Raw genomic sequence first — 22,245 nt, forward strand, 5'->3', positions numbered from 1 at the left:
GGTGAAGGCTAGAATCACGCTACAGTGTTGGAACAGAACTGGAAGTACTGATGTGAACTCATGATTTTGTTTACATTTATATAGATTGATATAGAAATAGATATGTGTGTGTCTACGTAGACAAACAGATGTGTGTACAGACACACACATTTCCTAGCTCTGTCTGCAAAAGTTCTATGACGTTGTAACTATTGTCTCTATTTTATAGATAAAGAAACTGGGACCTAAAGAGGTAAATAACTTGACCAAAGTCAAAAAGCTACTACGTAGGGCTTCCCTGGTGGCGCAGTGGTTGAGAGTCTGCCTGCCGATACAGGGGACACGGGTTCGTGCCCCAGTCCGGGAGGATCCCACATGCCCCGGAGCAGCTGGGCCCGTGAGCCATGGCTGCTGAGCCTGCGTGTCCGGAGCCTGTGCTCCACAACGGGAGAGCCCACAACAGTGAAAGGCCCGCGTACCGCAAAAAAACAAACAAACAAACAACTATGTAGAGAGGTGACCCCGCAGCCTGACTCTTAACGACTACAAAATATATCCGTGTCATGTGCCATGCTATGTAGGGATCAACTGTAACTGGGGGCTGGTGCAAACACTCAGCCTTCTTTTGACGGAGCCACACCCAGAGAGCAATGTCCTATCTAAGTATCAATGAAAGCTTACACTCTACAAACTCCCGAAGTACACATCCGTCTTTCTGACAGACGATCTCATCAGAGGACACCCATGCCACCCTCGCACCTGTAGTAGCTGAGGACGTCTCGGTCTTCTTTTTGCCCCTCCTTAGCATCCTGCGCCAGTTCCCTCACGCTCTTACTGCGAACCTCTTTGCTGCTGTCCCTCCAAAACAGCCACACCTCTTCCTCATCCTCTCCTGCCTCCAGAGCGTTCTCTCCAGTAGAAACACCTTCAAATTCGAAACGAGAGAGTACCAACCTGGAAAATAAGAGGAGGGGGGGGAACTCATTATGTCTGAAATCCTTGCTCATCACTGATCAACTGTATTAAAGCATTGAACTCTAGCTGCACTTTCAGCACAAAGACACACACAGAAAGCCACTTCACTTCTCCCATCGGCAGAACCACAAAGAACCAAACATTAACGTCTTCATACGCTTTAGCCCAGGGGTTCTCCACCAGGGTGACTGTGTCTCCCAGGGGACATTTAGCAATGTCTGGAGACATTTGTGGTTGTCCCAACCAAATGGGAGGGGTACTGTTGGCACCTAGCACGTAGAAGCAGGGAGGCTGCTACACATCCTACAGTGCAGAGGACAGAACCCACAGCAAAGAATTACGTGGCCCCAAACATCAAAACGCCAAGGTTGAGAAAGCCGGAATCAGCCCAAGCCCAAAATTAAGTTATGCATGAGAAACAAAAAAAAATCACTAGTTTAGAGCATAATTTAGTGTTTTTTAAATAAACTTCTTTTAAACATTTTTTTTTAACATTTAAATATTACTGACACTATGCTTCTCAGGAAAACTGCTCCCCTGCTAAAAACGAATTGCTACTATTACCAAAACTTCTGTGGACCAATTAACACTTTTTGAACAGTGATGATTTAACAAGCTCTTCCCTACAATGACTTAATATCAATAATGAATTACCTCCTTTAAAATTTAAAACTGATGATCATAATTAGAGAATTTTAAACTCTTAAAATTAAACCAAGGGTGTGTAAAACGTTCCCTGGTGAGCTCACATTACTGTCAAAGTATGTGACATCACCATGCAGAGGAGCCCACACCAAAAGCAAACTTGATAATTCCTCTGATCAAGACCTTTGCAAGAGGACGATCAATAGCCAGCCAACCTGACTTCAGAAATCAAGGAGCTGGGTTTTATTACCTATGAGCACAGACATCCACTGAGCCACACATTCTCCACCTAAATCCCGTTCTCATCTCTCTTTATCTTAAACCCGCAGACCTCACTCACTTGGTCTCAATCAGAATGTCAGCGTTGGTTGGATTCAGCACAGCTTTACATATCAGTTCCTGGGTCACCGGAATGGATTTGTTCATGGACACGCAGAGATCAGAGAGGTAATCTAAGAATCTATCGAGAAAGAGAAACCAAATAAAACAGTTTCTGTAGACAGAGCAGGGGTTGGGCTCTGGGAGCCTGGCTCTCCCTCAAGAGGACTGACCCAGCCTACCTTTAACACAAGTCAGTGAGGCTTTGGGTTTTAATGTCAGCATCTATGGAACCCCCAGAAACCCAGACACCAGAGGGAAGGAAGGATGGATGGATAGATGGAAGGGAGGGAGGGAGGGAGGGAGGAAGGAAGGAAGGAAGGAAGGAAGGAAGGAAGAAGGGAGGGAGGGAGGGAGGGAGAGAGGAACGGAGGGAGGGAGGGAGGGAGGGAGGGAGGAAGGAAGGAAGGAGGGAAGGAGGGAGGGAGGGAAGGAGGTAGAGAGGGAGGGAGGGAGGGAGAGAGGAACGGAGGGAGAGCAAAGAAAGAAAAGCAAAAGAGGAAGGATGGCAGTGACTGTTGTGAGGAAGAGCTGACAAGGTAAAAATGAACAGAAGGAACCACCAAGTAAGAAGTTCACGTAAGGAAGACCTGGTTAGGATGCAGGGTACCCAGAGTGGTGAGGGGCAAGGCTCTGATGCTTGAGGCCCAAATCAGAACCCTGGTTCTGGTTCTTATCCACTACGTTCTGATATGTACTGTTATCTGGGGGGAATTACTTAACCTCACTGTGGTTCAGTTTTCTCATCGACAAAAAAGGCTAATATAGAACGTCAGAGAGTTCTTCTGAGGATTAAATGAGCTAATTCATGCCAAGTGCTTACTTAGTTCACACACTGGCACATGAGAATGGGCCATAAAATGTTATTTTATGGGTGGGGGCCGTCATTTTTAAAAGAACACTTTCAGCTTTCCAGTGTCACCGTTCATGATACGCACACTGTAAACTATTTCCCACTTCACCTGAAATGGTGTGCATCTTAATTAATTAGAAGGAGGAAAAAAGAGGGAAGAGAGCGTAGGGGGAGGGGGAGATCTGTATGAATGCAACAGAATTGACAGAATTCACTAACGTAAATAAAAACACTCAAGTCACAACTATGTGTGCAAAAGACTAACTGATGATATTTGGGGGAGTTCTAACTGATCACCACGGGGTGCTACAAAGTGAATGAGTGACCCGATAGTTGTCATTTACTGTGCACCTACTAAGTGCCAGGCACTTCACATGTATTTATTCTCATTTAATTTGCACAATGACCCATCTAGCAGATGAGGAAGTTAAAGTTCAAGGTCACCCAGCTGGTAAATGTTGCAGCTAGGATTCTACCCTGGTCTCATTCCCATACCAAGCTCTTTCCGCTACTCATCAAAGAGCCTGTCAAGACCTGCCCAATCAAAACCTGTAGCTAGTGGGAAGCAGCTGCATAGCACAGGGAGATCAGCTCAGTGCTTTGTGACCACCTAGAGGGGTGGGATAGGGAGGGTGGGAGGGAGGGAGACACAAAAGGGAAGAGATATGGGAACATATGCATATGTATAACTGATTCACTTTGTTATAAAGCAGAAACTAACACACCATTGTAAAGCAATTATACTCCAATAAAGATGTTAAAATAAAAAAAAATACTGGGCTCCCCTGGTGGCGCAGTGGTTGAGAGTCCGCCTGCCAATGCAGGGGACACGGGTTCGTGCCCCGGTCCGGGAAGATTCCACATGCCGCAGAGCGGCTGGGCCCGTGAGCCATGGCCGCTGAGCCTGGGCGTCCGGAACCTGTGCTCCGCAACGGGAGAGGCCACAACAGTGAGAGGCCTGCGTACCGCAAAAAAAAAAAAAAAAAAAAAAAAACCTGTCCCTCCCTAACAGCCCCAAACAAAGGAAATCCAGGAAAAAGCACCATGACCCGCTCAGTGCCTGCATCGGAAATGCAAAGACACCTTCTGCCTATCAACCCCGCCCCCGCCTCACCTGGGCTCCCTGTTCTTTCGCACCAGGCTGACGAAGGTGTCGATCTCCGCTGCGGTGATGTGTTTTTCTAGGAGTTTCCGATTGTTGTGGAGCAGTGCCGTGATGGTGTCTTCAGCCAGCACGTCATAGCCGATCTGCTTCTGCATGAAGCCAAACTGCTTGGCTATGTACTCCTTGGAAGGAAGGAAAGCGAGGTGAGTGGGGAGGACTGGAGACAATGGGATGAGGCTGGAAGGAAGGGAGGGGGCAGTAGCCCCTGGGGAGCACCACTGCCCACGAGGGAAATCGCAGGGGAGCATCTTCCCACAACTTTCTAATCCAGGGCGACAGCTGCACACTCCCTCGCATCCTTTATTTTTACTCAACCTGCCACACAGATGTAATGAAGTAAAATATCCTGTATTTACAGATAGGCATTTTTATTAAGCCCACTGTATAAATTTTAATGGATTAACTTATTTTTCGAAAGGTCAAAAGTTGTGTTTCAGCTCTGATTTTATTACTAATTCAAGACGATTTAACCGTGCCTCACTGCTCTGTGTTGCTGATTAAACACAGTCAAGCCTACCTGGATATTTAGAACAATGCTACCCCATTGTGTTTTCCTTATCTGGGGTGAAAATACATTTTTAAAGTCAGTGGGTAGCAGAAACAAGTTAGGAATACGTAAGCCAGTCAATTACATTCGTAGAACATACGAAAACACCTCTGGCTTCTTTTTGGGGATCAGACATGACATTCCATAAAAATATTTAAGAACTCCAGGAAGCCTCTTATGAATATTTGTTTGTTGCTATTCAAAGACATTTTCCCTGCCCAAAACAGACTATTTGCTTGCTCAAAGTTCAAACGGCCCTTGAAACTTGGTATAATTTTTTTTCATTAATTCCAGAATTCTAAAAGTGACTCAGGATGAACATAGCAGACATGGGCCACACTTCAGCCCTCACTCTATAAGGATGCATGTTTGGGAATTCATCAGCCCCCAGGGATATACTACTACCAGCTGGCACAGGGTCCATAAGCAACCAAGCAAAGACATCCAGAGTTGCAGCAAGAGGGACTGGTTTACTCCCCTCATGTACAAGCAAAATGTCCTGGCACACACTACAGACTCTGATGTATCCTCACTGGAAGAGAATAAAATCACTTTGGCACTAGTGTGGTATGAGTATGGTATTCATGCACCAGAGGTAGATTTATAGCAACCATAAAACTACCAAACATAGCATCACGGGTATGTGATATTTTATATTTAAACAGTAGCAAAGGCAAAGTGAAAGGTTTAGAAATACTAGCTAACAAAGTTACATCTAACATTTTAGAGCACTGCTTAGGATCAACACTATCTTTATGACGACACACAAAAACCTTTAACTACAGAGAACAGTTTAAATTTAAAGGCCAGATGTAGGAGCATTCAGAGCTTAAAATCAAAACCTTTTGTAACACAAGGCAGGGATTGGAGTTCCGGTTACAACAAGCATCACTCTGTGCACCTACAGTAGTTTACGGAGCGCAGGGTTTCTCAACCTCAGCACTACCTACTGACTTCTTGGGCCGCAAAATTCTTTGTTGCAGGGGGCTGTGCTGTGCATGGCCGGGGTTAATGGCATCCGTGGCCTCTGCCCCCTAGATGCCAGTAGCATCCCCAACTCACGACACTCAATAGGGTCTCCAGACATTTCCATATGTCCCCTGGGGGAAAAATTACTCCCAGTTAAGAACTACTGATACAGTGATTCCTCAGAATGGCCAATCGTTAGGAACCCTCACAGAGGTTAAAGCACCTAATTCACGGAGAGAATATATTGGTTGTGTGTGTGTTTGCTGTCATTACACAGTTGATGACTTAGAATGTCATAAAACATGAGCCAGAACCAAAACAAAGAGAAAGTTACCAGCAGAGATGGAGGAAATGGATGGGACAGGAAGAAAAGATTTCACTCCATCTTCAATATAAGCACATGGAATCAGTGTGCCCTTAAGTCTTACGGGAATGGGCCATAAGAAGTACTGTATATGTAATACCAATGTCAAGGAAAAGAAATCTCATTCAAAGGTGGCTGTAGAAGGGGAATTTTCAGGTATCCCTCTCAACTCTGTAATATATCTTCCCAGGCTTGCAAAAGAAATTTGTGTTTCCTTTCTAAGAGCAAACTTAACAGTGAACTACTATTAAATAAATATACATGTGACACCTAAAACTCATTGAGAAAAGTACATGAACTTCAGGGAGGAAGCTACCCATCACTTCCCATTGGTCCTTAATCCCAACCTGGTTCTTCCTGTAGTCCTGCTGGGAGTGTCTCAGGACCCTGTAGCAGAGGCGGCAGATGTGTCTGAAGGGTGCGTGCCGCTGGTCCCCCAGCTCCTCCAGACGTAGCATTGGGCCGTCACCACAGTCTGTGAATGGGGCCTGTAACAACTTGAAGATCTGTTTGCAGAAAGAAAAGAATACAAACTGCCATCACCTACTGTTTTAAGGGCTAACCTTCTCTTTGGAAGTAATATAACCTCAAGGGTGGCTAAACTATATAGGAAAATCTCTCTATGCAAACAATCATGAACCTGAAAACTGCATTCATTCCATCAACTGGGACTGGCTCCTCCCTGAATTCAGTCCTCCTGGACCTAATTGGTCCTCAAATACTTGAAAAGGCAGTGTTTCAAGCAGTGCCTGAGAGCACAGACTCTGGAATCAGCAGATTCTAGGTTGAAATTACACATCTTTATTACTTTCCTACAGGTACAGATCATGGTCAAGGTAACCTTCAGTTTTCTCAGCAGTAATATGGAGAGAATAATACCTAGCTCACAAGGGTTTTGTAAGGATTAAAGTAGATAGTAAGTGTCACACAAGTGCTCAACGAAGGCTCCTCCACAGTTTCAGACCCTCTAGGAATCATTACTGTGGAAAAGAGCATGGGCATTAAGCCAGAGGTCTTATTTGGCAGTTATCACATCAAACAGCAGGGCATAATTTATTCTGGGACTTTAAACCCTTGTTGAAACAGGATGGAGTGTTAATAAATATTGTCTATCACAGTCCAAAAGGAGAAAGGATTCTCAAATCCAAGTTCCTAGGGAGAACTATGGGACTTGTAACTAACACATTTTTCTTTTGGCTCTAGTGGCCCAGCCTCCAACAGCTTTAGAGAACTGTATGGCATACATTTCCATGTACTTCATCTACCCTGGACTTGTCACTTTTCTCCCTCTAATGTACTTCTACCCCAGTTTATTCTAATTTATTTCTACCCCAGTTTATTTAACTTTATACCAGATTACATCATCTATGTATTTTCTGTGAGTTCATTTTATTTTCTATTCATTCTTCATTTATAGGAAGATTTTTTGGTGACTTATAATGGTCCCCATAAGAGCCTCTACAGGCCTTCTGAGTTTATCATATACTCCAAATCTCCCAGATACATGAAATAACCTTAAGGATACACTGCACTTGATATTATTTGTGAGGAAAATAAAGTTGTCAACTGAATTCTTGTTGGGGTTCCTAACAGGTAAATTCTCACACGGCTGATATTCAACAAGTGTGTTAACAATCAACTGAACTATCAAACCATAAAAAGATGCAGGAAACTTGAATGCATTTTACTAAGTGAAAGAAGTAAAATCTGAAAAAGGTACATACAGTATGATACTAACTATATGACATTCTGGAAAAGGCAAAACTATGAAGACAATAAAAAGATCAATGGGCCATCATCAAAAGATCTACAAACAATAAATGCTGGAGAGGGTGTGGAGAAAAGGGAAACTTCTTGCACTGTTGGTGGGAATGTAAACTGATACAGCCACTATGGAGAACAGTATGGAGGTTCCTTAAAAAACTAAAACTAGAACTACCATATGACCCAGCAATCCCACTACTGGACATATATCCAGAGAAAACCATAATTCAAAGAGTCATGCACCACAATGTTCATTGTAGCACATAGCTATGCTATGTACAATAGCCAGGACATGGAAGCAACCTAAGTGTCCATCAAGAGATGAATGGATAAAGAAGATGTGGCACATATATACAATGGAATATTACTCAGCCATATAAAGAAATGAAACTGAGTTATTTGTAGTGAGGTGGATGGACCTAGAGTCTCATACAGAGTGAAGTTAAGTCAAAAAGAGAAAAACAAATACCGTATGCTAACACATATATATGGAATCTAAAAAAAAAAAAGTGGTTCTGAAGAACCCAGGGGCAGGACAGGAATAAAGACACAGATGTAGAGAATGGAATTGAGGACACGGGGAGGGGGGAGGGTAAGCTGGGAAGAAGTGAGAGAGTGGCATGGACATGTATACACTATCAAATGTAAAATAGATAGCTAGTGGGAAGCAGCCCCATAGCACAGGGAGATCAGCTCAGTGCTTTGTGTCCACCTAGAGGGGATAGGAAGGGTGGGAGGGAGACGCAAGAGGGAGGAGATATGGGGACATATGTATATGTATAGCTGATTCACTTTGTTATACAGCAGAAACTAACACACCATTGTAAAGCAATTATACTCCAATAAAGATGTTAAAAAAAAAAATCAGTGGTTGCTTGCCAAAAGTTGGGGGAAAGGGAGGGACAAATAGGCAGAGCACAGAGGATTTTTAGGGCAATGAAACTACTCTGTATGACGTGATAATAATGGATACATGTGATTATACATTTGTTCAAACCCATAGCATGTACACCACCAAGAGTGAGCCTTAATGTAAACTACAGACTTTGGACAATTATGATGTGTCAGTGTAGGTTCATCAGCTATAACAAATGCACCTCTCTGGTGGGGATGCTAATAACAGGGAAGGCTGTGTGTGTGTGGAGGTATGAGGTCCCCGGGGAATCTCTCTACTTTCCACTCACTTTTGCTGTGAACTTAAAACTGCTCTAAAAAATTAAGTCTTTTTTTTTTTTTTTTAAAGGCAATGGATCAAGCCTGCGAGGTGGAAATCATTCACATCCCTCTATAAGAGCAGTGATACCACTGATTTCTTATAAAGCCAACCCAATATGTCACCACTTACTGACCTGCTTGAGAATATTCTGTTCTCTCATCAGCTTCTGCCGCTCTCTGTTGGGCTTAGAGAAAACCACTTCAAGAACATCTTGACCGGAATTAGTTCCACCAGTGACAAAGTAAACCAAGTCTTCCAGCAGCTTGGTTACAGATCTTAGGAGGAAAAAAGCTATTAGATATGGGAAGTGTTCGATGTGCAACAGGCTGAAAGCTTCACCTTGGAAGCCTTCAGGCCAAAGGAACCAGTTAAGCAGAAGCAAACCCATTCTCCCAGTTTCCTTGAAATTGTCACTTGAGGCCAATTACCAATAAGAGTGAAACAGAGACAATACCTCATTGTCCACAAAAACATTACCACCTTCACAAAATATTAGACATTACATTTTATCTCAGAGTAACCTCAACCCCTGACATTCAGTAAGATAGTTCCAGAGACCAAGTTGGAGACAGGGAAACAGAGAAAGAACGAGATATTTACAAGTTTAGAGACTTTCAGAACAGTGAAAGCAAAAGTACCTATTTCTTGAAAACCACAAGTTGAAGCCACCCACAAATGCTAAGGCCTGCTGCTCTCACACGGAGCTCTTCCAAGCACCCTCTCTCTCTGCAAGGGATTTCAAAAACCCACAGTGGGTGAGGATGAGCGTGCCTGGTTCTGGCAGGGAGCCCTCACCTTCTTTCATTCTGGGTGATGGTGCCCTTCTCCAGCTTCCCAGCTATGGAGCCCAGCACCTTGCTGGCATCATTGGCAAAGTCCAGGTCCCGAACCTCAGCAGGAGAGACTGGAACTATGGCAAATGCTTCTTTGTCTTCCTTCACGGGAGAGGTTCCAATCTGAAAAGCAAGATGGTCTTTGTGGAACAGCCTCTTAGACGGAGAGGGTAAGACATTAATCAAACACTGTATTTATGGGACATGGGGCAATCCAGAAAGCCTAGAGCTCTCTTGTGGTTCAAATAAACAGACATAGAAAAACACCTGGAAAGATGTAGCCCAAATCATCAACAGCTGTTACCTCTAGAGGTTGGTACTGTGGAGAAAAGTAAGGCAGGAAATGGCGCAGTACTATGATTTTATAGCTTCATGTGTTACAGGGAGCATCTGAGACTTTTGTAATTTAAAAACACATTTATAAATACATAGGGAAAAAATCAAATGTACAAAATGGTAATTCTTGTTTCTGAGATATTATAAGGGTAGACACTGCACCGATCTTTTAGCTTTTCTATGTACCTGAAAATGTTCATTAAAGTAGAGGAAAAAATTCCAATAATCTTCCCCATCACCAAAAAATAATATGTGAGAGTACAATACCATTTTTTAAAAAGAAAAACCCTATATCCATGTATTTATGCTCTATGATCCTGAACAAGGTGAGAAAGGAGAGGTGGGCTTCAGAGAGAGAAATTAAAGAGGCTGGAAGAACTTTCAAGAAATAAAAGTACACATTTAAATACAAAGAGAAATAAAGAAATAATAAAGATTGTGGGAAATCAACTAGGTATGTGACTTATGTCAAGGCACAAGCAAACATTCCCCCAGCCAAAATCAGCCTTCAGACAGACATGAAATCCAGACAATTGCTCAATCTTTAGGGCAGAAGCTATGGAACAAAATAAAAGGTTCTAGTTATTTCAAAAGCCCTGGGCTTGCTTTAGCCAGGTCCCTTGGAAAGAATTCTTTCATCACATTCAAGTTTGTCTGCCACCACACTCCTGCCGAAGCAACAACTTCAGACCTCCATACGCCTCCATCTGCCCTCAAAGGAGCCCTTTTATTGGGAGCATGAGACCAAGGGAGGCAGCCAAGTTCAGGGACTTACTTTTAGCATCACAGGTTTTTCTTCTTCCTTGTCAATGGGGATATTTGTGCTGTGAACCCAGGTATTAGTACACAGGTGTCTGAGCCGGACATATGAGTTTCTAAAGGAAAAGAAAAAAAAAAGAGAAAGGATTTTAGGGACAGGGCTATTTAGGCTCTCTATAGCCACTGGCCTAGAATACATCCCATAAGAATAAAAAAAGGATACCAAAATGGTTTTCCGCTACACACATTGAACAGCATAAACTTAAGAGCAAACAGTTCTGGTCCAAGATACACTTTGACAGATCTACAGTGGCAAACCATTCATAATCACTCTAAGGTGATTGTCTCGTGCTGTATTTCTAAATGCAGCCACACCTCATTCTATCAGTGTTTGGCTCTATTGCCCTTAACAGACACTGTTTTTTTGTTTTTTTAACAAATCAAAGGTTTGTTCATCATGCAAGTCTATAGGTTCCATTTTTGGCAATAAAGTGTTTTTAAATTAAATATGTACATTGTTTTTTAAGACATAATGCTATTGCACACTTAATAGATAACAGTGTTCTGTAAACGTGACTTTCATATGCACTGTGAAACCCCCAGATTTGTGTGACTTGCTTTATTGTGATACTCGCTTTATTGCGATAGTCTGGAACTGAACCCACAGTATTTCTGAGGTATGCATGTATAAAATTATACACTGTGAATGACTATCTCAGAACAGACTGAGCATGAGACAGAGTAACAAAAAGTATTTACTGAGTACCTATTAGTGCTTATCATGAGAGATGATAAAGCAGTAACTGAAATGTTCATATGTATCAATATAGCAAAAAATAAAACCATAAAATGCCTGGAAGAAAATGTGAGTAAAAATTTAATAATCTTGTGAGAGAGAAAGCCTTTTGAAGCACATAACAAAATATAAGATTTCCAAATTTCAGAAGCAAAAGATGGATACATCTTATTACATAGTTTAAATTTTACATTTCCATACAGCAAAAGTAGAAAAAAGTTTAAAAATCATCATGAACAAAACTGAAAGAAAAATGACAGCCTGGGAAAATAAAAGATTAATATATAGTATAAAAGGGTATTAATCCACATATAGAGAGAGATCTTAAAAATCAGTAAGAAAAACATCATGAATATTGGAAATGAAAATGGAACACGTACACAAACCAGTAATTTAATAAAGAAACATAAATGACCAATAAACATCCAAGTATATATTCAACTTCCTCAATTTATACAAATTAAAACAATATATCATTTTATTGTATCATATTCCAAAGATCCTGGAAACTGATACAACCCAGTACTTAGAGCTCAGAGAGCTTACAGAGCTTAGAGAAATGAGTTCTACACACTCATGGTAAGAGTGTCAACAGGTTAAACTCTTGAAGAGAGTCTGGCGCTTTGTATAACATGTAAAATGTATCTACCTTCTCATCTAGCAATCTTATTTTTATATTTCTTAAGATATGACAGCACAGGTGCAAAATGAGGCAGAAAGATGTTCAACAAAGCATTATTTATAATAGTTAAAATCTTTCAAACAACCCAATGTCTCAGTAATGGGCTAGTTAATTATAGTATGTAAGACAGAATAGTACAGAGTTCTTTAAAATGATTACAGTCGATATTTGTTCACTTGGAAGTATGTACAGGATATATTGTTCAGTGGAAAAAATGTTAAAAATAGCTTATGATTCATTTATGATAAATTATACACAGGTTATCTGTGTGCCCAGAGACATGTCTGAAACTACAGAAAACCAAAATGTTTGTTGTAGTTACCTCTGAATGGTTAGATTTTATGTAATTTTTTACTTGTCTCTTTGTTCTCCATGAGATTTTAAAATATTTTTGTTGTTGCTTCTTTTTATGACGAGCATGGATCATTTTACAATGTTTTTCAAATTTGCTTTTCTTTTAAAGAAGTAGTGACATAATACTTGCTCTTAAGGAATCTACCGTCGCATTAGTGAGATGAAATGAACACACGCCAAGCAAAAGTAACAGGAGACACATTAGAAAGGCTTTAAGATGGGAGACAGTCAAGGTAAGTACTTTTAGAGGAGGAGATTAAGGAGGCTTCAGGGAGTCACGGAATATTTTTGTTACAGAAAACTTGAGCTGGAACTTTAAACACTGGTGGGACCAGAGCAGAAAGGACAGCATGGAAGTCATTTGCATTAAGAGGAATTCAAAACAGTAGCATCCCAAGTTCATGGGAAAGGGGCAGCGGGGAGGGCACATTAAACCAGGCACATCTCTTCAGTAGATCCTCTAACTTCCTTCATTTTAACTGTCTTGAAAATTACAAGTGGTATTTACTCTGAATAGCACAAATATAAATTAAACAACATGAACAAGAAATTTGACAGAGATGTGCATTTTTTCTTCTGAGGAACTTGGATTCATTTTCTTATTTTCAAAGTATAACTGAAAGCTTGGAGCTTAACTTTTACTTGGATGATTGACTACATTCTATAGAGTTCTGTGTCAAAGTTCATTTAAAATACCAAGGGCATTCTACCTATTCATCTGAAGTCTCATTCCCAATCCTTAGCTCAAAAGTCATGATATCAGGACAGCTGCAAAAGAACCACAAAGCTGGATGCTCTCCCAATGTTCATTTATTGCACCTAATTTGCATAAATTGCAATTTTACTATCTTGCTTATTATATTCGGGACTTGTCACTATCCCTTTCAGTTTGTCTTGAAAGCATTCTTTCAAGCAATGACTATTACAAAAAAGTTCTTTACTGGTAACATTTCAGGTACTTTCATGTATCTACCGCCAGACTTTCTGATCTTCAAAGAAGCAAAATTTAGCACAACTCTAAGATGGAGGGAAATGTGTGTACTCTTCCTAAAATTTTTATGACTCCACTGAATCAATGAATAAGAGGCCCTGTTTACTTCTGGCTCTGAGGCTGGTGGCCAAGGGCAAGAACAGATAAAAATTTAGAAAGCTAAGACCAAGTCCAAGATCATAACTAATAATAAACACATTGGTAAACCATGCCAGACACTTTTTCCAGGGTGAACACAAGGCTTCCCTTGCTTATGAGTTAACAATCAGTCTGTCTATGGACAACTGCCCACAAAGAATGTTTTCCAACAGAGAAACAGTAATGAATCAAGGGGATACAGAAGCAGGGCTCTACAGCCAACCAAAGCTGTTTGGCAAACTGACCTAGAAATTCAAACTTCCCCTTCCCACGGGATCATGGGGATTTCCAACCCACTGGGGAATATGGCCAACTGGCACCTCATTCCTCTTCACCAAGGGAATGCCATGAAATATCTTCTGACAGATATTTTACATCACATGGTTCTGTTCTTTGCTAACCCTTACAAACAAAAAACTTAGCAAATAAAACTAACGTCATTACCTTGTCTTCTGGAAGCCTAAAAACAAAATCCATTAAAGAACTTCCAGAATAGAGGACACAACACATGGAAAAGTACTTAAACCAAAACGCAATTGGATTCTATAGTCCCTATGCCTATCTAGGTAGTCAGTGAGAAAGGACACTTTACAAAAGCAATCTACCCTACTTCAAACCATACTTTTAAAAATGACCTCAAAATCGATCAAAGATCTAAGTGAAAAGAGCACAAACTACTAAAACTCTCAGAAGAAAACATTAGCATCAATCTTTGTGACCTTGGATTAGGCAACAGTTTCTTAAGAAAGCAAAAGCATAAGCAACCAAAAGCAAAAATAGATAAACTGGACTTCAACAAAATTAAAAACTTCTATGGTTCACAAGACACCACCAAGAAAGTGAAGAAATCTACAGAATGGGAGAAAATACTTGCAAATCATAACTGATAACGAGTTTGTAATAAAGAACATTTAATACTCAATAATAAAGACACATAACCCTTTTTTTAAGTGGCCAAAAAATAATGGGCAAAGGATCTGAAAAGATGTGTCTCCACAAATGATATACAAATGACCAATAAACACATGAGAAGGTCATCATCATTGGCTATCAGAGAAATTCAAGTCAAAACTACAATGAGATACCACTGCACAGTTACTAGGATGTCTCAAATATAAAAAAGACAGATAAACAAGCATTGGAGAGAAATTAGAACTCTCATATACAGCTGGTGGGAATATAAAACTATAAATGTAAAACTGGCAGTTCCTCAAATGTTAGACATACAGTTACCACATAACCCACTAATTCCACTCTTAGGTATAGACCCATGAGAAATGAAAATATATGTCCACACAAAATGTGTACACAAATGTTCACAGGAAGGCCAGAAAAAGGCAAATAACCCAAATGGCCATCAACTAATAAGTGAATAAATAAAATGTGACATAACCATACAGTGGAATCTTATTCAGGAATAAAATGAAATGAAGAATACATGCTACAAAATGGATGAATCTTAAAAACAATGCTAAGTGAAAGAAGCCAGTCACAAAAAGCCATTCCATTTATATGAAATGTCCAGAATAGGCAGATCAATAGAGACAAAATGCAGATTAGCCTAAGGCTGAGGGTGGAGCCTGGGGACATGAGAGCGACTGCCAATGGGTAGGGCGCTCCTTCTTGGGGTGATGAAATTGTTCTAAAATCGATTGTGCTGATAGTTGCCCAACTCTGCTAATCTACTAAAAACCAATGAATTGAGCACTTCCAGTAGGTGAACTGTACGATACATGAATTATATCTCAATATATCTTTTTTTTTTTAAAGCAATCTACATCAGGACAAACTTGGAGTACGCGAAGCTGTGCCCATACTTAGGATTTAATAGGAGAACGTCTCCAGCTTTTCCCAGATTCTGAAGGGGTTAATGACCCAGCAAAGGGTAAGAACCAGCGATCATTGTGCTGAATGGCAATGAACAGCCTCCTTGTAAGGTTCTCTTCTTGTGGACACTGCCTTCTGTTTATCACTCTGAGAGGGACAGGAAGAGTATCCAGCACGAGAAGGTTCTCCTCTAATTCTTTTTTTTTTTTAATTTCATGTTTTGGCATTTTTGTTAACGTTAATCATTCCCTTCTCTGCCGTCTAATTTTATTAAGCACCTAAGTGTCTAGTGTATGCTAGACACTTGGATACGAACCTTTCCATTACTTTCTTTACAATTCCTTTAATATTTCTGATAATACAATATTTAAGAACATAGTCTTTTGTGTTACACAGACATTTCTGTGTTCTCCTCCGGTTGTAACAGCACCCAAGCTGCAGTTACCACTTTCACAGCCCAGCCCTGGCTGAGCAGGTAAAGAGCAATGATATACAGGGATAATGAAACACAAAGGAATCCTCAGAGAGAGGGGCCCTGTGTAAAACCTGCCAGTGCCCGTGAGACTTCCACTCCCCAAGGCTGTGTCCAAGAGTCAGAATTGCCAGAACAGCCCTATCTGGCTCTGCAACGGTGCTCGCTGACTTGTGATAAGTTGTTTAAATTCTCTGAGCCTCATTTCTTTACCTCTAGGAAAGGTCAAATAATAATACCTATCTCACAGGGGTTTTGGTGAAGGTGAAATTATATAACATGAGTATTTAGCATTATAGACGGCATGGAGTCAGCACTCAACAAGTGTTAGCCACTATTAACACTTTTGTTGATTTTTTGTTTTTTCAAGATTTTTTTTTTAATATGGACCATTTTTAAAGTCTTTATTGAATTTGTTACAATATTGCTTCTGTTTTATGTTTTGGTTTTTTGGCCATGAGGCATGTGGGATCTTAGCTCCCCAATCGCGGACTGGTCCTGTACCCCCTGCATTGGAAGGTGAAGTCTTAACCACTGGACCGCCAGGGGAAGTCCCTGTTGATTTTAAGAGTGAGCTTTTGTTCCATTTACGGTCTAGTAAATGGAAATGCTTTTTTAGGCAACAAAACTAAAAGTCAAATTTAATAAAATAACCCAAGAAGACTGGTCTGATTTCTCAATACCTTTAATAAAATGTACTATGCATTGAGTGAATTTCAAACGTTCCATTTTCTAGAATTTCTTTTCAATTGTTTATTCAATTGACCAGAAGATCTCTCAGATTTGGAAAGGAGGGAGAGAGTAAAGGAAACTAGAAATATTGAGCTACTTAAGCTTAACGTTTGGTTTGTTCACCTAAACATAGCACGTCTCAGCTAACCACTGACTACTGAGAACTTACAACTGATAAGCCATGGAAAAAAAAAAAAGAAAAAAGAAAAATCAGATGTCATTTCAATGGGCAACCAGAACAAATCCTTTACCAAATCCTGTACAACAGCTTCAAGAACGACTATGATGTTTTGGATTCCAAGAACCCCAGCCAGGCCACATATACCACCCTGACTCACTTGAGATAAGCCATTTTGGACTCATACCTTGGGACAAGGCTATCGCCTCCACGGAGGGTGGTGGGATCTAGCTCAAAGATGGAGGAGATGTCATTGCCTTCGGGCACAGAGACCAGGGAGTACACCATCTTTTCTTGGGCGTTTCGCAACCTGCTTCGGGAGGCATCCTGATCAGAGTCCAGCTGAGGAGGAAAAGTCATCAAGTCAAGGATTGCACATGCCACGGCCTTCCCTCACTACAATCACTGCACAGTCCACAGGAACAGGGAAGAAACAATAGTGAGCGTCAGTAGTTGGCAGGAGAAGCATCACAGTTTCAGAGCAGTCATCAAAGATGAGAGTTGGCCACCCACACCAAGACTGTTTACACTCTACCTCCTGGTGTTGCAATAAAAATGCTTAAGCAACGTGGGGTTGCATTACTAGCTCTCCACAGGCAGAGTGCTACAGGCGGTACATCCCGGTGCAGCGGTCGGGAGAGAGGAAAAGCACTGTGAGAAACTTCGCCTGTGGATTTTGTTATGGGCGGTCGTGTTAACCTACAGTGAAACTGTCTCGCAATAATATGATACAGCTACTTCCCAGGAGAAAAAAAACAATGCAATGAAATAAACCTGAATCCAAGTGTTTGTAAGCAGCTATTTCCGTGTGGCCAAGAAAAATATTTGAGAAGTCAGACTAGCCCTGAAAAAATGTTCCTAATTAATCAATTGCTGACGACAATTCAGGGGAAAAGGGGCCCCTCCTGCTACGTGAGGGATTTGGCTGAGACTGAAGAAAATCTCTGACAGTCAAGGCTGAAGAACAAGGATGAAAGCTTTCCCGAGAAACTGTAAAAACACATCTAGTCTCCAAAGGCCATCTGCCTCAGAAGACGGAAGCAGCATGCTGAGCCCAGCGCCTGCTCTGACAGGCTTCACAAGGTGGCTCTCCGCCGTGTGACTCTATACGGGATCCTTTTTCATGTTTAACATCCTTGCAAGATGATAATATCCACCTGTACGTCCTAGGAAAATCACATTTCCCTTGTCTCTATCTCGCTTTGCTTAGGCTGAGGACCTGCTTCCTTTCCAAATGGAATGGAGAAAAGAAAAGCAAATCTAACAGGCAAAGGAGAGAGCGTTAAGACAATTTCATTCCACCGGGCCTGAGTTCTAGGACTGTAGGCAACAGCTTGCTTTTGCAGTTCATCAGCAGCCCCAGCCTTTGTCTATTAAAAAAAAAAAAAAAAAAAAAAAAAAAGGAAGGAAGAGCGGGAGCGAAGGAAGAAAGAAAAGAAAATGCAAACAATTCTTCTAACACCCCAAGCCTCTGTCTCCCCCAGACACTCCCTCCTTCTCACACCCTGTGCCTCTGGCTAAACAAACCCCCATTCATCAGTCCACCTACATTAACGTAAGAGTCCACTGGAGGGGGGAAGGACATCTCCAAGAGCTCAGTTCAGCAGAAAGCACTCTGAACAGCATCTGCCCTCTTCTAACCACTGTTACCTGCAAAGGGCTGCACACACCGCTTTCAACATAAACCCTGCCCCGGTTCTGCTGTGAGACACGGGGCTCAGCTACAGACTGGCAGTTAAACTTCAGACCTGCCACACATCCGAAGAAAAATGCCAACTGCACTGAGTCCTCTGCATCTGGACTGTGACTGAGCAAGGCGCCCTCATCCTCCCGAGTGCAGTCGGCGTTTGCCATCTAGTGGGAGGAAAGGCACATGTGCATGAGGCCGTCAGACAGAGCCAGCCTCGGGTTGTTCTTTCTGTCCCTGTGGCATCAAGCCCATGGCTCAAGGGGGCTGCTGAATTTAGAAAGAGGAGAGCAACAAAGCCGAATGGGGTCCCAGGCAAAACCACAGGCACTGGGTGCCAGTCTCAGGAAATACGCGACCAATAAGCAGAGCAGAAAGAGAGGCTTCCTCTCCCACACTCCCGAGTCTCCCAGCCAAGAGGAGGGTGAAGGGTGCAGGACCCTCCCAACGCTGACACCTTCCTCCCAGAGGCAGGAGCTGCGCTGCTGGCCCTGTGGGTGCGGGGTGAGCCCTCCCACTCACACCCCTCCTCCATGTGAGGGCCGCCACCCCGAGTAGCCAGAGCAACACAGCCCAGATCTGCAGCCAGACCCACTGGCACATGGCACTGCCCTGGCACGCAGAAGCAGCACGAAAGAGTAGAAAGATGACTGCGCTCCCAGAGACCCTGAGGCATGTGGCCAGTGAGGACCACTCTCTGCTTCTTCACCCGTCAAAAAAGATGGAGAGACCTGGCCCGATTTCTTCGTGCAACTGCTGTGCAGCCCAGAGGAACTGCTGGATGGAAAGGCAGTGAAAATGGTAATCATCCTTTGCAACTTACAAAAATGCCATTTATTAAGCGTTTACTATGGGCTAGGCACTTCATTTGCACATCTCACTTTGTCCTTACAACCAGCCCATTGTCTACAACTACAGATGAGGGAATTCAGTCTCAGAGAGGACAAGTAACCTGTCCAGAGTCACACAGCTCCTAAGCAGTGGGTCTGCTATTTAAACCCAAGTCTGTCTCTCTCCCGCCCTACTTTTGATCACTGTGTCCTTCCCCCTGCACTGCACGTGCCTGTCTTTCCCTCGTACATGAACAGGCCAAGAGAGCAGTCCCGTTCCACACAGAGTTCAAGGTTCACTTGGACATCAGCTCTCCCTGAAAGAAGCCATGGTTCTCCTTCAAAGCCACCTCTGAGGGGAGCCTTAGTCCCCCAGCAAGTCCAGCAACTAACTAACGGTGGGACACCCTCAGCTAGAACTCTGTGTTTCTTCCAAAGCTAACATTCCGCCCAAACCTAACTAGAAGGTTCATGGCTGCTGCAGAATTCACAGCACTTTCATTGACAATTATATTCTGTATTATCTCCACCCCAACTCCCTTCATTAATGTACCTATGTTAGTGTCCAATTTTTTCAAAATTTTACGAAAAATAATACCCTCAATACCACCTAGCATATTTGCCATCAAGATGATCACACGGACACACAACGTCAAACAGAGCAGCAACTGTTTGGGTCTGTGTTTTGTTAATCCTAGACCAGAATGAAGCACTCCACAAGAGAACTGCATGACTTACACCCATCATTTCCCTGTAACACAACCACTTCCCTCTTCAACCCGTAACTGTGGACACCTGAACCCCCAACCCAATTGCCTCCATATCAGCATTAATTGGCAATATGGCCTCCAAAGAAGGATCCAGCTGGCATTAAAATTCCAAACCACATAATAAGGTCTATTTCTGACTTTGCAGAAAGGACACATGGTTAGACAACTGAGTGTCTAATCAGCGGTCATGCCTCATGTGCTACCTCCACACTCTAAATGACAGGGTCCACCTTATATACTCATTCCTTGAAGACATCTGAGTGAGTCATAGTTTCAGGTCAACAGCAATGAGACATTGGCATGTAAAAGGCTGGCTTCTACAGGAAACATCACCGTCTCCAACCTAGCAGTATTCCAAGAGATACCGTGAACTTCTGCAACTTAGAGATGGAGACCCCTTGACTAAGCACACAGAAAGAGCCTCATGACCAACAGTCTCTTGGACCAACCAGGACACAAGGGGATATGACTGCCCTCAAGGGAAGCACAGAACAAGATCCTCTGTTAAGGCAGAGTAAGCTCTCCCCTTCCCCAGCACTCAGTGACCACAGGGGCAGTTTCTTACATGGGGTTCCAGATCACATGTCCTCACCCTACCAGACGAAGACAAGAAGGCTCTTGTCCATACTTACTGAGGGCTGAAACTCCAGGCATTCTTCCTCAAAGTCAGGGTCTACCTGATGAAAAAGAATCATCGGAAATTAAAACATCCATTGCTTTCTCAAGGACTTGGCCCCGCTAGCAGGAGACTTCAAGGCCTGCGAATATCTTTGGACAGCTAAGAACTTCTCCCTTCCCTCTGTTCACGAAACCAGCATGCCACAATCACAACACACGTCACACGAGTACAACACACATGGAACAATCTACCAGTCACCGATAGATGGCTCTCAAATGTAGACAGAGGAACACAAAGAATCCACTAGCAAAGCAACAGTTAAAAGCCTGAAATAAATAAAAGATCAGTATCCAGTCATTGATAATCCTGCTTATTTCTAGTTAGAAATAAAAAAATGTCTGGCTTCCAGCAAGAACTACATTCACCCCAGGACATAACAGATAATGCAACCACCAATGATCTTTGGCAAACCATGTAATCAACATTTCTCACAGCTGGTTAGCTGGCTCCATAACTTCCTATGGCTCCATTTTAAATTTCAACTTAGTCTTGATCTTCGGCTCTTCAATATTTCAAAATCATCAGTTCATACAAGTGTCAGGCATCCCAGGGGGGTTGGCACATTTAGATTCAGCCTTCCTTGGGGTCAGCTGCAGAAGCAACACTGACACCCAGGCATCACCTTGAAACTCTCTGAGCAGTCTCACCAGTGGTACCAGACGACAGGAGGTGTCCCTTGATGTACGGCTAGAATCTGGTATGAATATGCATCGTACATCTTCCAGAAGATCAGAGTAAAACTCAACATCTGTCACATGGTAACACGGCTCCTTAATTTAATACAAAACTAAAAGGGAAATTCCTCCCATCCTTCAGTGTTGAGTCTTGCCTTTCCTCAAAAACCCTTCACGGTCATTTAAAATACATCGCCTTGATTTTTTACATTCCTGTAAGTAAAAGACCCTGTCTATTCCACTAAAGCTCTGAGTAACCAGGCTTTATAAAATTACCTAATTCTTTATGGGCTTTAATGCTTGCAGCTTTACATACCATGTTTCACTGCGGCCAAGTCTTGGTCATTCATGTTAGGATCAGGGTCGGTAAATAAGATGCGGTGAGAGTAGTAAACCAGAGCAAAATGGAAAGATATGGGCTTCCCTGGAGGCGCAGTGGTGGAAAGTCCACCTGCCGATGCAGGGGACACGGGTTCGTGCCCCGGTCTGGGAAGATCCACATGCCGCGAAGCGGCTGGGCCCGTGAGCCATGGCCGCTGAGCCTGCGCGTCCGGAGCCTGTGCTCCGCAATGGGAGAGGCCACAGCAGTGAGAGGCCCGCGTACCGCAAAAAAAAAAAAAAAAAAGAAAAAGGAAAGATAATCCTAAAACCC

The 22,245-nt window shown here is 42.4% G+C and overlaps 1 protein-coding gene across 5 annotated transcripts in view; it reads right to left on the bottom strand.

Annotated features, from left to right (window-relative positions):
• ITPR1 (inositol 1,4,5-trisphosphate receptor type 1) overlaps positions 1 to 22,245 on the bottom strand; it is a gene marked incomplete at both ends in the record, with an annotated part of 307,403 nt that overhangs the window by 169,406 nt on the left and 115,752 nt on the right. For 3 of the 5 annotated variants that reach the window (XM_079713010.1, XM_079713009.1, XM_079713007.1), the window contains 9 exons: positions 739 to 933; positions 1,940 to 2,059; positions 3,945 to 4,117; positions 6,223 to 6,381; positions 8,989 to 9,130; positions 9,651 to 9,811; positions 10,800 to 10,899; positions 17,141 to 17,295; positions 20,873 to 20,917. In XM_079713010.1, the coding sequence (XP_079569136.1) occupies positions 739 to 933; positions 1,940 to 2,059; positions 3,945 to 4,117; positions 6,223 to 6,381; positions 8,989 to 9,130; positions 9,651 to 9,811; positions 10,800 to 10,899; positions 17,141 to 17,295; positions 20,873 to 20,917 (1,250 nt within the window). The remainder of the gene's footprint in view (positions 1 to 738; positions 934 to 1,939; positions 2,060 to 3,944; positions 4,118 to 6,222; positions 6,382 to 8,988; positions 9,131 to 9,650; positions 9,812 to 10,799; positions 10,900 to 17,140; positions 17,296 to 20,872; positions 20,918 to 22,245) is intronic. The other 2 variants (XM_079713011.1, XM_079713008.1) reach the window with 1 other exon arrangement.

This window comes from Hyperoodon ampullatus (assembly GCF_949752795.1).
Source record: "Hyperoodon ampullatus genome assembly, chromosome: 10".
Taxonomy (NCBI): Eukaryota; Metazoa; Chordata; class Mammalia; order Artiodactyla; family Ziphiidae; genus Hyperoodon; species Hyperoodon ampullatus.